Source organism: Rhinatrema bivittatum, chromosome 17 (assembly GCF_901001135.1).
Source record: "Rhinatrema bivittatum chromosome 17, aRhiBiv1.1, whole genome shotgun sequence".
NCBI lineage: Eukaryota > Metazoa > Chordata > Amphibia > Gymnophiona > Rhinatrematidae > Rhinatrema > Rhinatrema bivittatum.
Genome location: NC_042631.1, coordinates 53,407,594 through 53,425,311, shown reverse-complemented (window position 1 = coordinate 53,425,311; position 17,718 = coordinate 53,407,594). Strand labels below are relative to the sequence as shown.

Here is a 17,718-nt window from a genome sequence, read left to right as displayed (position 1 = left end):
CCATACTCCAGCCTAGCCGGTGGTCCCTCTCGGGACTTCCTCCTGGGGGCGCTGTCATCTGCCATCGGCCCAAGGATTCACCTAATTACCTTCTGTCAAGCTGAGCACCATCTCCAATACTCCGCTGGTACAGATTACCAACTCTGCAGTCTACATCATAACATATTGCCAGTCCTTAGCAGACCCATAGGAGGCAGTTCACTACATATAGAATCCTCTCCCCAAAGGGAAGGAGTAGCAATCAGACAGCTATTCTCATCTGCTAGCTCCTTCCATCCGCATAGCATATCCCACAACAGATTGCTACTCCTTTGCAGATTTGCTACAGATTGCCAACCCGCTAGCAGAAGTACATTAGATTGCTATCTCCTCCCCTTACAGGAGTATCCAGCAGCAGATCTAACTTCAGTTAGTCAGCCAGAGTGACTCACTGCTCTCTTGATTAATAAATGTTGGTACCTAATCAAACCAAATCGCACTACCTCAACACTTTTCCAAGTTGAGTAACTTAACTGAACTTTTCAACCTTTTTACTTAGGTATACACTGCTCCTAGCTTATTTCTAGTTTCTGGCTAATTTTTTTTTTTAGTATACAAACACTAACTTCTGTTTATTTGCTGCCTTACTGACTATTAAAAGCACAAACACACTATTACCAAATAGTTAACTTTGCCCCAATACTTTTAAAAAAAGACAATGTCCCAAGCAAAACCTTACTGATTCCTTTCAGCCACCAGCAAGGTGATCCTCTCCTCTCAGATTATACAGAGGGGGTTTGAAGCTTGAACTAGGACAGACCAGTCTGAATTTAAGGAGCTTTGGCAGAGTTTCTACACTAACTTATCACCTAACATATAAAAAGTAAATTTTGTGACATGGAATGTAGCAGGTTTAGGAATGTCGATAAAGCAGGAGAGAGTACTCTGTCATCTTAATAGATTAAGAAACCCACTTATTGGAAAGAACACAAAATACTGAGGAAAGAATGGGTTGCTCAAGTGTTTTCAGCTACAGAACACCCAAAAGTTGTGGGGTGGTTGTGCTGATTCATAAAAATATGTCTTTTAAACTGGTAAATGCAAAGGTTGATCCTAAAGGATGATATATCATCTTGTTGAGTGCCCTGATGGGGAAATTAATTATTTAATGTCTGCATGCGCTCCAATACATATGACCATATTTGCTTCTCCACCCAGATCGCCAATGTTTGGAAAAGGAAAATTACCCACTGTGTTTGGAGGTGATCTGAACTGTCGTGGACCCTGCGTGAGATAGACAACCATGTGTAAAACAGTTACCTATGAGTGAAAAGAAAGTGGTGAATTTTTTTTTTAAACAAACACCTTAATTTCGTGGACCTCTGGCAAGTCCTTAATCCCTTTATTAAAAAGCCCATGACACTAGTACAAGAACTGATTATATTTTAATTTCTGAAAAACTGATGGATGCTATTATGGAGGGTTAAAACTGAAAGCTTATTAATCTCAGATCATTGTCCAGTAATTTGAATACTTGACATTGGGGAGACAAATAGTGGAAAATGCCTCCTGATTTAGTTAATGAGGTCTTCCCTTCATTTCTAGTGGAGAAATGTCAGTTATATGAATCCATGAGTGGGAATCATAAAGGAAGTCCCGATTTTGTAATGGGAGACTACAAAAGCAGTTATGCGTGTGGAGATAAGCAGCTATAAGAATATCTAAGCATAGGAAGATTAATGCTGCCATCTTACAATTGGATAGAGTTAACATCCTGAAAAAAGGCCCTGCTGAATAATCCAAGTCCACGTGTTGTAGTGAACTTGGAATCTATCCAATAGGTCCTTAATGATTTACTGCATCAGAGGGTTATGATGACTCTACAATCCATTCCACAAATTTGGAAATAAACTGGGTAGAGTGAAAAATCAAGATCCCCCAAGTTTTATTTCCTCCATTTGAAATTTTGCAGGTGAACTTAAATCTGCTTCTAAAAGATATCTCTCAGGTCTTTCGTAAAAACTATCAGACAATATACTCCGCATCTGAGGTTCGCGCCCTTGTACCAGCAAGGGCGCGAACCTCGGGGCATCCCCCATAGTGACGTCATCCCATTGTACTTTAAAAGGTCTTTGTTTGCTAACCTCTAACGAATTAGCAAGGAACTCCAACGGGACTTGCTTCGGTAGTCCACGATACTTGCAACAACGATCCAAGTCAGCCGGGGAACCCGTCCCCACTGCTCGGCCTTTTCAAACTCACCAGGAGTACCCGCTCCACAGGGACTCTGCTCTCTCTTCTTGATTTCAGATAGCCAGAACAGTCAGAAGACTCCTCATTTCCTGGAAGCGATCGCGGATGTGAACACAGTGAGTTCTATTACATAGGAATCAGTACTTGCTCCACGAGGGCCTACATTCCTATTGCTCTGAAGACTCCCTTCCGTCCAAGACGTTATCGCAGGTACAGAGATCAAGAGTTACATTGGCAAGATTACAGAGAGGAACCGGTACTCGCTCCACGAGGGCCCATGTTCCTAGAATCTTATACAGACTCTCTCTTCTACTCTAGAAGCCATTTCATATACAGCAATTGTGAGTTCTTATTACAGACTGTTTAGAGGAACCAGTGCTTGTCTACGGCTCCTGTTCCTGAATGTACTGAAGACTCTCTGTGGCACAGAGACCATTGGAGACATCTACTATTGTGAGTGTACCATCTTGTATCCAGTATACCCTGTCTACTCACTACTTCTAGTCTCTCTCTACAGCTCAGCGACCCAGAGATTATATTCTAGTATCAGAAGGACTTCAGCCTTCTGATACTAGATATAGTATCAGAAGGCTGAAGCCTTTCCTCATAGAGGAGCTTCTCTGTACTTTCGCCAGTGCAACTGTATCTTATTTGAGATGCAATGATCAGAATTGCAGTCTTCAAGGTGCATATAGTACTTCGCTACTGAGATAGCAATCTATCATGCCCCCCGCTACGGAGTAGCAATCTGTGTGTGTATATATATATATATATAGCGGGGGCATGATAGATTGCTATCTCAGTAGTGAAGTACTATATACCTATTGCCAACTCCTCTTCCTTGGAGAGTTGATCCATAACAGATTGCTACCCCTTAGCAGATTGGTAACAGCTTGCTACTTCCTTTCCTTACAGGAGTATCTAACAGCAGTTCGCTAACAGATCTACAGATAACTAACTCCTCCATCTGGAGGAGCAGGTTATGTCATATCGCTACTCCGTCCCCTTTGAGGAGTACAGCAGAACAGCTTGCCAACTCCGCCCTCCTGGCAGAGTGAGCAATAGCAGATTGCTAACTCCTCCCCTTTGGAGAAGGAGAGCATAACAGATTGCTAACCCCGCGTTCCTGGCGGGGGAAGCACAACAGAATCCACTTTGGGAAGTCTGAGAAGTTCCAAGGCCTCCTCCGGCAGAGGATACAGTTTATCCATAGCTTTGGCTACCTTCAGCCCCAAACCCGGGGTATCCCATTCCCGAAAGAGTAAGTCCGAAGCTGAAAAATGAAATGGAAAGGAGGAAGGCAGCCCCCGCAAGCCCAACACAACCGGGTCCGTAGCCCCCAGCCGAGACTCCGCCTGGGGGTTCTCAATACCCAATTCTTGTAATATGACAGGGATGAGAGGGCCTAACTCATCTCGACGAAAAAGCCTGATGACTTTAGGCTCATCGCCATTCATTCCATGAGCTCTGTGCAGACTCCCTTGCATGGGGTCCATCTCCCCTTCGACCCCCCTCAGACTCCAAAGAAGTAGATGAGACCTCCTGAGGGGGCCTCAAACCGCAGAGGTCTCTGCCCCTGTGGGCGGACCGTCTCCTCCACATGCTTTGCCTTCTTGTGTGGCTGGGTCGTAGGGTCCGAAAATCCCATGGCCTCTTTTCCCCTGACCGTCTGGCTTTAAAATCTTTGTGCATCAGAAGCACAAAATCAGAATTAAATGACTAATCAGAGGAAGAATCCGCAGCATCTCCTGCCGGGACCTCCCCTACACCATGAGGCCCAAGCACTCCCGAATCACTCCCCTCAGGGGCTAACTTTTCAGGGGATAAATGCGGCGGGAGATTTATTTAGCAGTTTTTTTCCCGTAGATAGCAGGATGAATTAGCCATGCTGTCATGGGATCTGTCAATCAGGCCCGGGAGGCGGAGCTTGTCAAAGCAGAGAACAGAGCTTTGCTCTCTGCGGCTGCGCGTGTGTTCCCGCGCAGGAAAGCATCGGAATCTCCCCAGTCTGTTTTTTCCGCGAGCGGGATCGCACGCGGAGCTGATCTCTCCTCAGTTTTAAAAACAGAATTAAATATCAAAACGGGGTTCAAACCCTGTCACCTTTAAAATTAAGATCGGATACGACCGCGATTACAAATGTCTCGGACCGAGTCACAATCGAGACAATTTGTAAGTTGCTTTAATCACAGAGAGTATTAAAACAAAGGGCCGACAGGCTTCAGGACATCGCCGGGCCCGCTAACTTCATCGGCTCCACCAGAGAAGGAAACTTTGCCGTCGGATCCTAAGTCCTCCATTCTAGGAGGTAAGGGAAAGGCAAAAGACAAAGGCCAGTGGGTTCTTGAAAATCCCCAGTGCCTAAAGAGCCGCAAAATACCTCATCGGAGGTCAAATCCTCGGCGCCGATGATTCATGCGCCTACGGTACCGTCTGCGCAGACTGACATACCGGCGCCGAAAACGGAGTCTGCGCGCAGCCTACAGCTTCCGGCGCGCATAGCGCAGAGGAAATGTATGGCGCCGGAAGAACCTGCGCGTACGGCGCCGGAAGAACCTGCACGCACGGTGCCAGAACAACCTGCGCGCACAGCGCCGACTACAGAGGCTTATGCACACGGCGCCGACTACAAAAGGCTTATGCGCACGGCGCCGAACATCGGCGCCGATAACCCATGTGCGCGCCACATCAGGAAGATATGTGCATACAACTACAACTGCGCAGAAATCTACTTCCGCGCACAGATATATAAGTGCGCATAAGTTCACAGTCGCGCATACACGCATATCCGCGCATAAGCATATATACGCGCATAAAGCTAACTTAGCGCATAAACCACAATCGGCGCGTGGAAACCATAATTATTTCACTAGGAAATTAAACACGAGCTTGAAGCGGAAACGATACCCTTCACACAGCTCTTTTCCAGAGACTGGAGTCACAGATACTGGTAAATCATCTGACTATCATAAGTATTCCAGTCACTCCCACCGTACTAAATTACCAAAGAGGAGTACAACATGGGAGATAAGTCCTTCGACTTCTATATCATCTCGTACAGCTAATACCTGCTCAAAAAGGAAAATAGTGAAATTCTTCCTCGAACACTTCTTCAATTCGAAAAGGTTCTAAGGAATACTTCAGACAATAGACTATAAGGAAACAGTGAAGTTCTTACATCTTCACCTGAAGCAGGTAGCACACAACAACGAGACAGTCGCATGGTATGCCTTCTCGTACACAGGAGACATCTTTAGATTCTCCTTCAATACAAACATCCCCATCATCATCGGTGGGATAGCTCTTAGACCTGCACGACCACATACAGGAGTCGTATTCCCCTCCTGAAGACCTTACCTACCCAAAATTCCTAGGGAAAACGGGTACCATTCTACATCTAGAGGTCCAAAAAGAAACAGACCTTAGGGCAGAAACCCCTGGTCTTCTAAAGATTTTGCTACTCAGGTGGAACTAATTTTCTTCCACCACAAGATATCCTGCATTCAGTCTCACAAAATCCTGGGAGGCTCCTTATACAATAACAGCCATTTCCAGGGAAACTGACATAAATTTCGTAAAAAAAAAAAAAAAAAAAAAAATCACTATACACTCTACCACATTTGCCTCACGCTTCGAGTGTAGTAGAGTCGACGATGCAAAGGTTAAAGAAAACAAAGTTGCATACCACTTTCCCAACGGGGAAAGACAACAAATATTTAGATGAGTTTGGCAGGAAAATATACCATAACTCGATGTTAACTGCACGAATTATGCAACATCAGTTCTACATGGTGCAATACCTCTATGAGTGCATGCAAGCTATGAAGGTATACATTCCTCCGTTGCGGAACATATACCTCAACCTCTTCATGACATGGAAGAGTATTCTCGACACCTCTTGAGGTCAATCTATGAAGCACATGAAACATCATCCAGAGCATCTGCAACAGCCATTGCAGCCCGCAGACTACCATGGTTACGTTCAAGTTCGAGAAGAATTGCACGAGAAACTAACAAACCTCCCATGTACAGGAGATAACCTGTTCGGAGAGAAATTCCAGGATGCAGTAACTAGATTAAAAGACGAAGCTCTAGCAGTACAATCGCTAGCATCAAATCCTATTACTCGACTACACGTCGTTATGTGGGATCTAATAGTAGGCAACCATATGCCAGAAGACCCTACATATCTTATCAATCTTTCGTACGCAGTCATACCCTGCCGACCAGCGTCCTGCTCCACAAAACAATACTTCACATCAACGAAGAGGTAAACCATGTAATCAGAGACAGCAGGCACAACAGCCAACTGCTGTAACAACAGCGACGTCATCTTTTAGTTACTCAGACACCACCACAACATCAAGCTCCTCCAGGCAGAATTCATGCTTGCCTGAAAGCCTGGGAAAGAATAACAACGGATCAATGGGTTCTGGAGATAGTACGTCAAGGCTACCAACTCCAATTTGTAACGAAACCCACATTGCCTCATCTTTCCACACTCAGAATTTTCAATTTCCATCCACAATTGGGGGACGAAATTGCTTACTTCGCAAACAAGCAATTCGACAAATCCACCCACACTCCAAATTCGCAGCATTTTATTCCCCGTACTTCCTCATACCCAAGAAGTCGGGGGGCCTTCGACCCATAATAGACCTAAGGGAGTTGAACAATTTCTCACCAAAGAGAAATTCAAAATGGTATCGTTGAAGTCAATTCTTCCACTCATTCAAACCAACGATTGGATGTGTTCCATCGACCTGAAGGATGCTTACACACACATCCCAATCCATCCATCCTCGTGGCGTTACCTGTGCTTTCGCTACAGACATCAACACTACCAGTACAAAGTTCTTCCCTTTGGGCTATCTGCTGCACCCAGGGTATTCACCAAATGCATGATAGTGGTGGTGGCTCATCTCAGGAAACAAGGTATAACCATTTTTCCATATCTGGACGATTGGCTCATAATAGCCTCAACTCCAAACGTCTTACTGGATCACCTCCATCGGGTGATACACTGCAAGAACTAGGGTTAGTGATCAACTTTCAGGAATCACACATACAACCAACTTAACAGTTGCAGTTCATAGGCGCATGCCTGGACACTACGTGCAACAGAGCATACCTTCCAGTCGACAGAATATCACATTTCCGTCAACTTCTACACACCTCGAAACATACTCAGAGGCCCGTCAGCAAGACAAGTCTTGGTAATTCTGGGCCACATGGCAGCGGCGAACTTCACGGTTCCCAACACCAGGTTACACATGAGACGCCTACAATAGGGTCTAAAACGCCAATGGAAACAGCATTCACAACCATTGACGCAGAGGGTATTGCTGACCGCAGAAATGAAAAAAGATATAGCATGGTGGCTCCTAGATTCCACCCTGTCAAAAGGAGTGTTATTCAGCCCCCCATCTCACAATGCAGTCCTAACCACAGATGCGTCTCGCAAGGGATGGGTGCTCATCTCGAGATTTACGAAACCCAAGGGTTATGGTCACCCTCAGAACAGAATCTACAAATAAATCTATTGGAACTGAGAGCGATTCGCAATGCATTGCGAGTCTTCCAAGACCACCTGAAGGGACACAGGGTCATGATCTACACAGACAACCAAGTAGCGATGTTTCACATCAACAAACAAGGAGGGTCCGGTTCATGGTCCCTCTGCAAGGAGACCCTGACAATCTTCGAACACGCTCACAAGAATTGCATACACCTCCAAGCAACTTACCTACAGGGAGTTGCAAACACAAGAGCGGACAGACTAAGTCGCATCTTTCATCCCCATGAATGGACACTCAATACAGAAATAGTCCAGGACATATTTCTACAGTGGGGAACACCTTTGATAGATCTCTTTGCAACAGATATCAATGCACAAGTTTCCAACTTCTGCTTGATACGACCAAGCCAACTCAGCATCGCCCAAGATGCCTTCCTCATTCCGTGGACGACAGGCCTTCTGTATGCCTTTCCTCCCATATCTCTCATAACAAGAACAATTCAGAAGTGTATAACGGACAAAGTTCAACTGATACTCATAGCCCCGGCCTGGCCGAGGCAGCCATGGTACAGTTCCTGCTTCAACTATCCATCAAGGATCCAATTCTATTGCCGAATCGTCAAGATCTTCTCAGCCAAGATCAAGGAACAATACTACACCCACTACATTCATCTCTACACTTGACAGCGTAGAGATTGAAAGGCTCCTTCTGACAGAACAAGGAGTTTCCTCTTCAGCACAATTCTTTTTTGTTACAATCAAGGAAACTCTCAATTAGGGAAAATTATAGCTATAAATGGAAACGCTACTCTGCCTGGTGCAATTCCAACGATGTACTACCATTGCACTGCTTCCCAGAAGTGCTCATTGATTATCTCCATACACTATGGGGTAGATTTTAAAAAGCATTTACTCGAGCAAAACTGGTTTTTGCTCGAGTAAATACACTTTACTCAAGTAAGTGGGCTTTTCAAAATTGCTACAATATATGCCATTGAATTGTCCATAGGATTTACTCAAGTAAGTGCACTTTACTCGAGTAAATAGCTTTTGAAAATTGCTACGATAGTATGTCACATTTACATGCGTAACTCCTTTGAAAATGACCCCCTATATGTCGCTGGTCTAGCAACATCATCCATCAGAGTTCACCTCAGCGCCATAGGCGCTTATCATAGACCAATCAATGACATTCCTATATCCAATCACCCATTACTGACTCGTTTCATGAAGGGTTTTAACACACATTCGTCCTCTGGTATCCAAACCTCCAGTTCCATGGAACCTCAACATAGTTCTGGAACAGCTCATGCTTTATCCTTTGAACCCATGAACTCGGCACACGTTAAATACCTCACCTGGAAGGTGATATTCCTGGTTGCAGTAACATCAGCACGAAGAGTTAATGAGTTACAAGCTTTGGTCCATTATCCTCCATACTTGCAATTTCATCACCAGAAGGTAGTTCTAACGAACGTAGTTACCCATTCCATCTCAATCAGACAATGGAATTACCAACCTTTTTTCCTAAACCCCATGCAGACGAGGGGGAAAAACTACTGCACACACTGGATTGCAAAGAGCGTTAACACACTATAAAGAGAGAACGAACTCGGACCCCCGTGTCTCTCAACTCTTTGTCTCCTGTGACCCACAGACACCTGGACTACCAGTGGCTAAACGCACCATCTCCAGTTGGATAGCGCAGTGCATCAAATTCTACTATGAAAAACAGAGTTTGCATTTACAGTCTACTCCTAAAGCTCACCAAATTAGAGCAGTAGCAACCTCCTTAGCACACCTAAAGAATGTGCAAACTATAGACATTTGCAAGGCAGCTATATGGTCATCACTGCATACCTTCACATCTCATTACTGCCTTGACCAGCAACCAGCCATGGATGCGAAGATAGGGCAAACAATATTGCAATCTCTATCCTCCTGTCCACGGTGACTGCCACACTGTCAAAGATCACGTCCGTCCATGTATATCATATGACGTGATCGGGAGCTTTGGACTCCCATGACAGCATGGCTAATTCAGCCCTGCTATCGACGGGAAAAAGCAAGTTTGCTTACCGTAAACGATGTTTCCGTAGATAGCAGGATGAATTAGCCATGCTGACCCACCCTCCTCCCTGGCAGTCACCAAGTCTTCGACTACACTACAGCTTTATTACAGACTGGGGAGATTCCGTTGCTTTCCTGCGCGGGAACACACGCGCAGCCACAGAGAGCAAAGCTCTGTTCTCTGCTTTGACAAGCTCCGCCTCCCGGGCCTGATTGACAGATCCCATGACAGCATGGCTAATTCATCCTGCTATCTACGGAAACATCGTTTACGGTAAGCAAACTTGCTTTTATATACCGATGAACGTTGGGAACATCTCATCGGTTCACATTCAAACAGAAATCAGCAACAAGTGATTTACATTGTAACAAAGAACATTCAGCATCCAGCCAACAAATCTCCAGCACTCATCCTTCCAGGCTCCAGCACACATCCAATCTTCATTCAGCATCCAGCCAACAAATCTCCAGCACTCATCCAATCTTCATTCAGCATCCAGCCAACAAATTTCCAGCACTCATCCTATTCTCATTCAGCAGCCACCCATACACTCTCCATCTACCAACAAACCAATCTCCAGCACTCTTACTACCAGTTTCAATCTCTCATCAAACTCCTTCATCCTACTCTACAGAGTACTTTACAGAATAAATATCTACTTTACAGAGGTAGATATTTATTCTACCTCTGTAAAGTTTATATTTATTCCTATCTATTCTTATTCTCCTTCATTCCCCAGTTTCAACAACCTTGTTATATTGTAACTTTTTGCTTCTTCTGCACTGGTTAAATGAACAAAGTTTTCACTCCCCTGTTATCTGTAAACCGGCATGATATGATTGTATCATGAATGCCGGTATAGAAAAGCCTTAAATAAATAAATAATAAATAAATAATACTCTCACCCCACCCTTCATCCAATAAATAAAGACTCGATACTCTATAAATCCAGCTCACCAGTTACATCAAGCCACAATGCCTACTGGTCTCCCAATTCCAATTCTCCATCACAGGACCATACTCACAGGAAAATCTTCCTTGATTTCACGTCCACTCACCTACAAATCTCTCATCCCTATCAAGATTTCCCCTTTCACATAGATTTTAGGCCTAGCCCTTTTCTCACTGATTTTATTTAACGCACAATCTCTCACCAAGAAAACGCTAATACTCAATGACCTTCTTCTGGACACAAATCCTGCGCTAGCCTAAGCCAATCAGGGAAGCTGCAGCTGAAGTAAAAGATGAAGTTTGTAGCGTAGAGGCAAAGGAGGAGAGGGCTCTGGGCATTGCTAGGGGGCCTTAAGGTGAACCTCACCTGCAGGAGCAGTGTTCATTTGGCAGCCAGCTATGGAAAAGTTTATGAGGGGCAGGTTAAAGTGTATGGACTGAGTTTTTGCAATATGGAACTCGGACTGGTCTTTAGGGAATAGCCACTGCTATTAATTGCATCAGTAGCATGGGATCTTCTTAGTGTTTGGGTAATTGCCAGATTCTTGTGGCCTGGATTGGCCACTGTTGGAAACAGGATGCTGGGCTTGATGGACCCTTGGTCTGACCCAGCATGGCAATTTCTTATGTTCTTATGTTTAACTGCTTGTTTAAAGTGCCTTGCCGTATTACGCCACAAATGGGATTCCGCAGCTGGTGGCAAAAACTCAAAACTAAGCGCCAGTTATGAAGTGTGCAGTGATGACCGGAAGTAAAGCATATAAATGGTGCATAAGCACCTTGCCTCCTCTCTAGGAAGGGGCAATGCCCTGAAGAATTGACACAGGAAGCCCACTCTGTAACAGGCTATCAAAATTTTAAGTGTAAAAATTTAATAACTTAAGATTCTAATCTACATAATATATCATATCAGAACTTTTGTTAATTAATGTTGTGACAGTTTAACATCTATGGCATTATTAAAATTAATTTACAACAAAGCAAAGCATAGAGCAAAGGTTATTATAAAAATATGGAATAGAATTTGTGCCAAGAGATTGCTTCCTTTATCTGTTCCAGTTATTTTCCTAATAGAACTTCATTTATTTTTTTTTATTTAGATTTATATTCCACTTTATGTGACTTTTTCATGAAATAATATTTGTATTTATATCTATAGGCCTGTTGATTAAGGCTATTCTCTCATTATTTCTCAAAGGAAAAAAAAGTTTAGTGAGGTAAAGGATTTTCTGCTGATAACTTTTTCCAACCCAGACTACATGCATAGTTTTGCAAAATCAGAACTATGCGCATATTTTTCTTAATCCCCACCAGCCCTATCCCCTCCCAACGAACACCCACACTGCAACGTAAATAAAAGTAGGCAGAGTGTGGAGTTATGAATGTACTTTTATCCACACAAAGGAGGGCAATTTCCAAACAGATGATTTACACGAGTAAAGTTCTTTTACCCATGGAAATAAATCCCTATGAAAATATAAAGCTAAATTTTCTTCACACCACTGCGCCAGCACAGAGCCGATGCAGAACAGGCACCAGAAGTAAAATCATCTGACAAGACAGATCAAAGGGCAGAGCAGACTAAGACAATCTCACTTGTAGTGCCTTTAAGCTCAGAACCCAGCAATAGATTCCTACAGTATCAAACACATACAGAAATTCACTTACTAAGAAACGCAGGAGGTAGAGGAGAACGAGCACTCGGAAAAGGAGTCGTGCCAAGGAAGAGTCTGAGGCCCGGGGATCTCTTCGGGTTTTCGACTATGGTCTCTCCAGAAAAGCCTACAACCGCCAGTGACTGCAATAAATCAGCTGTCACCGCATTACAAGCTACGTGCCCAAAAGCCACGCCCCGCATGCTTCGACAGAGCCCGGATACACTTCCGCCCGAGCACAGGCCACGCCCTTCCCGTCGCCACGCCCCACATGCCGCCACAGGGCCCGGATACACTTCCGCCTACGTAAAGGTCACTCCCCCCAGCTGCTTCCAACTTCACCAGTCACTCGCTTTACATGTTGGATTGCAAGAGGGAAGAAGGGGAAAGAGTCCAGAACAGAGAGAGAGAGATACTGGAACAAGCGGGAGTTCAAGCAAGCGTAAAACTGAAATGAAGGGAGTCGGGGAGAGGAAGGAGAATCTAAAACAAGCAAAGCAAACAGGAGGAGAGACTAGGAAGGAAAAACTGCAGACTTGCCTGTTTGCTGCTCCAGCTTCTTTCCTCCAGTCTACAACGAACAGGAGGGAGCAACGGAATTGATTTCAGCTGTGCTCTATTCTATTCTAACTTCTTTTCTCTCATCCTATCCCTTTGTCCAGGAAAACAGGAAGGAAAAGGCTTGAGCAGCCCTCTGGGATCCCAAGACTGGAACTCAGCTGGAGCTGGAGAGCAGTAAAGAGAGACCAGAGCACAGATTTAGAGAACTGTTGGTGGTTTTTGGGAAGGGAGAAAAGGTAAATAGAGTGAGGTGGAGAGTGAGGCAATTACTACTTATCACTTCTATAGTATTACTCCATGCCCGCAGCACTGTAGAAACCATGGATAAAGTCGTTTTGCTGTTGTATTAGTCTTGGATTAAGTAGTTGGCCGTCATATTGCTCAAACACTGTAAGAACAACATCATCCTTAAAGAACTGAGGATCAAAAATCCTCTAACAACAATTTAGAACTCTGACTATGCAGGAAATGCCCCTGCCACAATCCAGCAAGGAGCTCTCCCAGGACAACTGAACACAGTTGTCCCAGCTAAAATCCCGACTTTACACCTGTCAAGTCAGCAAGTCATTCAGTATCGCGCTGAAACTCGACTGTCTCAGGCAACCTGCCACAGGCACAGGAAGGAACTCTCCTGTGACCATCCCAAAGATGCAGAACAATTCTTCCTAAGCCTCCTGAAAAGTATTGAGGAACAGATCCATGCCTAAGAATGACAAATGCACCCCATCATCCCGAAATAAACTAGCATCCAAATCCAGCCAGGAATCAATCTGTTGATTGGCCTTGGAATAATGTCAGACCAGCAAAATCTAAATGGACATCAAATCCTTCTGAACCATGCTGATGAATTTGCGTCCTGACAATGAACCCCAGTCGTTCCCCTCCCAAGTATATAATCAAAGCATGCCGTTGACTGAACCGCATTAAATCCCACCTCAGAAAAGGGATTAATTCATCCCAACGCATCTGTTGCACCAGAGGTGGGCCCTTGGGCCTAGGTGGGATTGGCGCAACCCATAGGAAGGGTCTTATGGGTCCCCACCATCGGCAGGCAGAGTGGGCTGATGGACGAAGGCCGGCTGGCACTTCAACAATACCAGCCCTCGTTCCCCGCGGGTTGAGCCTTTAGCTAACGAGGCCAGCTGGACTTAAGTGGGCCTCCGTGTTTCGTCGATGGAAGGATCAAGGTCAGTCCAAAGGCAGCAACAGAGAAATAGTACAGTCTGTACTGGATGTGGTAGAGACCTGGGCGCCAAAGGAACAAAAGTCAGATAGGGGGTGCCCAAGCAAGAACAGGCTGAAACCTGAGTAGGCCAAGTCCAGGACGTAGACTGAAGAGGCATCATAGGGCAAGCTTGAGTCAGTGCTGGCAGCAATCTGGAAGCGGTGGCAAGCAATGCAGAGGTCTGGGTCTGGAGAGAGGCAACAGAGTAGTCAGGCAATGCAGAGGTCTGGGTCTGGACAGAGGCAACGGAGTAATCAGGCAATGCATGGGGTCTGGAGAGAGGCAACGGAGTAATCAGGCAATGCAGAGGTCTGGGTCTGGAGAGAGGCAATGGAGTAGTCAGGCAAAGCAGAGGTCCAGGTCTGGAGAGAGGCAATGGAGTAGTCACGCAAAGCAGAGGTCCAGGCTTGGAGAGAGTCAATGACATGGTCAGGCAAAGCAGAGGTCCAGGCTTGGAGAGAGTCAACGACATGGTCATGCAAAGCAGAGGTCCAGGCTTGGAGAGAGTCAACGACATGGTCATGCAAAGCAGAGCACAGGGCTTGTAGAGAGTCAACGACGTGGTCAGGCAAAGCAGAGATCCAGGCTTGGAGAGAGTTAACGACATGGTCAGGCAGAGCAGAGGTCCGGGCTTGGAGAGAGTCAACGACGTGGTCAGGCAGAGCAGAGATCCGGGCTTGGAGAAGGTCATTGGTGTGGTCAGGCAAAGCAGAGGTCGAGATCTGAGAAGGCAATCCTAAGGTATTTTGGAGAACAGGAACGAGGAAACCAGGAACAGGAGTCAATGAGGATCAGGAACACAGGAATGAGGAGAATCTCCCAAGAGGCAACGAGTACTCGACCAGCGAAGAGACCTGTTGCAAAGGCAATACTAGGAAGTGAAGCCTGGGCTTATATACTGGAGCTCCGCTGACATCATCCGGGCCTGCGGCTCGGTTCCCGCCGCAGGCCTTACTTAAGTCACAGTGACGTGCGTGCCTAGGGAGGGGCGTGGCACAGAGTAGCAGTGTCTCTCCGTGGGCCACCCAGAGAGGCCTGACACAGAGCACCAGGAACTGTAGCTGAGCCGGAGGCACCAGGGGCAGCCCAAGGACGGAGCCGATGGCCTACCGCTGTCAGAGACGAGGGACCAGGCACTGGATTCACTTGAGATAGGTGAGGGGGCCGAGCCACGGGTCTGCTGTGGCCAGCACGCATAACAGCATCCCTCTCCTCCCCATCCAACAAACATTCACATATCGGGATAAGTCCAAGTGTCTTCCATAAGGGCACTCGCAAGCATGCTTAAATGCCCAAACGACTTAAGAATGTCCCACGATCCAGAAGGTTCTCCCTCCACTTTCAGAACCTGCAAAGAGAAGATCATAAGGACCATGACCAAGTTATTGAAGGCCTGGATGCACATATCCCTTGAAAGCGTCAGACTTCCAACACCCTATTCTAATGACTCCACCGGCCAGACCCGAACACGGTGCCGAAGTAGCCGCACCAATCTGAAAAGAATGCATTCCAAATCACCTTGTATCCAAACCAAGGGTGACTAATCCTGGACACAGCACCATCTCGATCTGGTATTTATTTAGAGGACGCGAGTCAGCATGTTTGGAATTGCCTGCAGGCCAAATATTATTGAAATTGCTGGCATTGGTCACGGGACATGTTTGTAAACCAGAAATCACCCGAAGGACCATGGATGAACCTTTTCCCGACTGATCTATTTTGGATCTGGAAACATATATAATAATGGAACCCTCAGCAAAAGTTACATTCTGGGTTAACAGACCTGTTGTTGCCGCTGCTTTAGTGGCTCTAGCCACCAACTCGCTAATCTGGAACATCCCAAAAAATGCCAGCAGAAAGGCTGTATGAAACAAACTACACTCATCTGGTGAGACACAAATACCAGGCAAGGCATACCATAAAAGGAGCAATATATCATGAGTAATGGGAAGGCGACCATCCACCACCCTAATAGCCTCCCTGAACCACCCGAGCAGCAAACGATGCACTAAAAACGCTAACCGGAAAGCCCTAGCCATGGATGCACATGAAAAAGGAAAAAACCCAATAACTGACTATAAACCACCGTCTTCACGACCCCTTCGGCTCTCGCGTCTTCAATGAATCGCAGCAAATGCATGTCAAGCACCGGACCCCCAGTCCAGCCCAAAGTATCAAGAAAGGACACGACCTTATCAACCCCTCTCTTGTAAACCAACCACGTGGAAGGGGTTAGCGATGCTTGGAGCAGCTTCCATGCTTCAGGGAACCGACTCACCATTGGAAAGCAGGCACTGAAGCTCCTTGCAGATCCGCCTCCTGAGCGAGCTTCCTGAACAGGTCCAACTTAGAACGAGAGAGAGAATCAGCCAAAATATTAGAGACCCCAAGCATGTGCCGTGCCCAAGCAGTCACATTTAATTCCATGCATCGAATCAGAAATTCACGCAACAATTCAGAATCTAGTAAACATTTTACAGCCCTCCTATTGATAACCTCCATTACACCAAAGTTATCACACCAAAATACCACTTTCTTATCCTAAACCGCGAACCTGTTCCTGCCCTCATTGGAGCAGGCTCTCCATTGTCAAGAGCCCCATCCGGTGGTTCCTCCTAGAGCATCGACCACCCTCACTCCCCCCCCCCCCCCCCCCGGACAGGGCTCTGGCCCGCTCTGCTGGGTGCCGGGCCACCTGGGGCAAGGGTAGAGGGTTGGGGAGGGCAAATCAAAGACAGGAGGGGATGGGAGAGGAGAAGGAGGAACAGGAGTCTTGGGGACGGGGGTTGGCGGAAGAGGGGAAAGGTAAGGAGGAGGAAGAGGAACGGGGTTATTAGGACAGGAGTCGGGGAGAGGGGAAAGGAGCGGGGGCTGGAAAGCGGGGTCTGGGGAATAGGGGCAGACAGGAAGGGAGCGGGGCAAAAAGCTGCCATCTCTGAAGGGGGGGAAGGGATCTCCCCCTCTTCCATGTCGGGGAGAGGAAGGGATTCCTCCGTGAGCAGGCCGGTGGGCTCCGTTCCCCGGTCAGAACCCTGTGGAGACGGGGCCCCTTCTGGAGGTGGAAGCCCAGCCAGAGCTAACTTCCACGGAGAGGAGGAAGGGAAGGTTGGGGATCTCGTTCCCCCACTGCATGAGGAGGCCGTTCTTCACCTTCCCAGCCCACCGAGCTGTCCCCCTCTGGTGGTACTGAAAGAAGAGGAGCCAAGATGGAGGGTGTGGGCTCGGGGTGCGGCAGTGGGAGACACTCCTCGGCTGGGAGTGGTGGTGGTGGCTTGCCCGCCAGGGACGGTGCAAGGAGATTTGGCGCCCTAGGCGAGCCTTCTCCCTTGCGCCCCCCCGTTGCGCCGCCACCCCCCGGTCTCGGCCCCGATTCCTACCTCATTCTCGATCACGCCCGTTGACTGTGTGGTTTTCCGGTCACAAGCAGGTTGGGCACTGCTCGCGGCCCGCCAAATCTCCACTCCTCTTTGCCACCGCTTGCGGCCCCATATGACTCGCACCCAGT

At 46.7% G+C, this 17,718-nt stretch overlaps 1 protein-coding gene across 5 annotated transcripts in view; it reads right to left on the bottom strand.

Moving 5' to 3' along the window:
• C17H11orf24 (chromosome 17 C11orf24 homolog) overlaps positions 1–12,641 on the bottom strand; it is a 139,922-nt gene extending 127,281 nt beyond the window's left edge. For all 5 annotated transcript variants that reach the window (XM_029582515.1, XM_029582516.1, XM_029582519.1 and 2 more), the window contains exon 1: positions 12,441–12,641. In XM_029582515.1, the coding sequence (XP_029438375.1) occupies positions 12,441–12,630 (190 nt within the window). In that variant the 5' untranslated portion in view covers positions 12,631–12,641. The remainder of the gene's footprint in view (positions 1–12,440) is intronic.
• Positions 12,642–17,718: the final 5,077 nt, after the last annotated feature.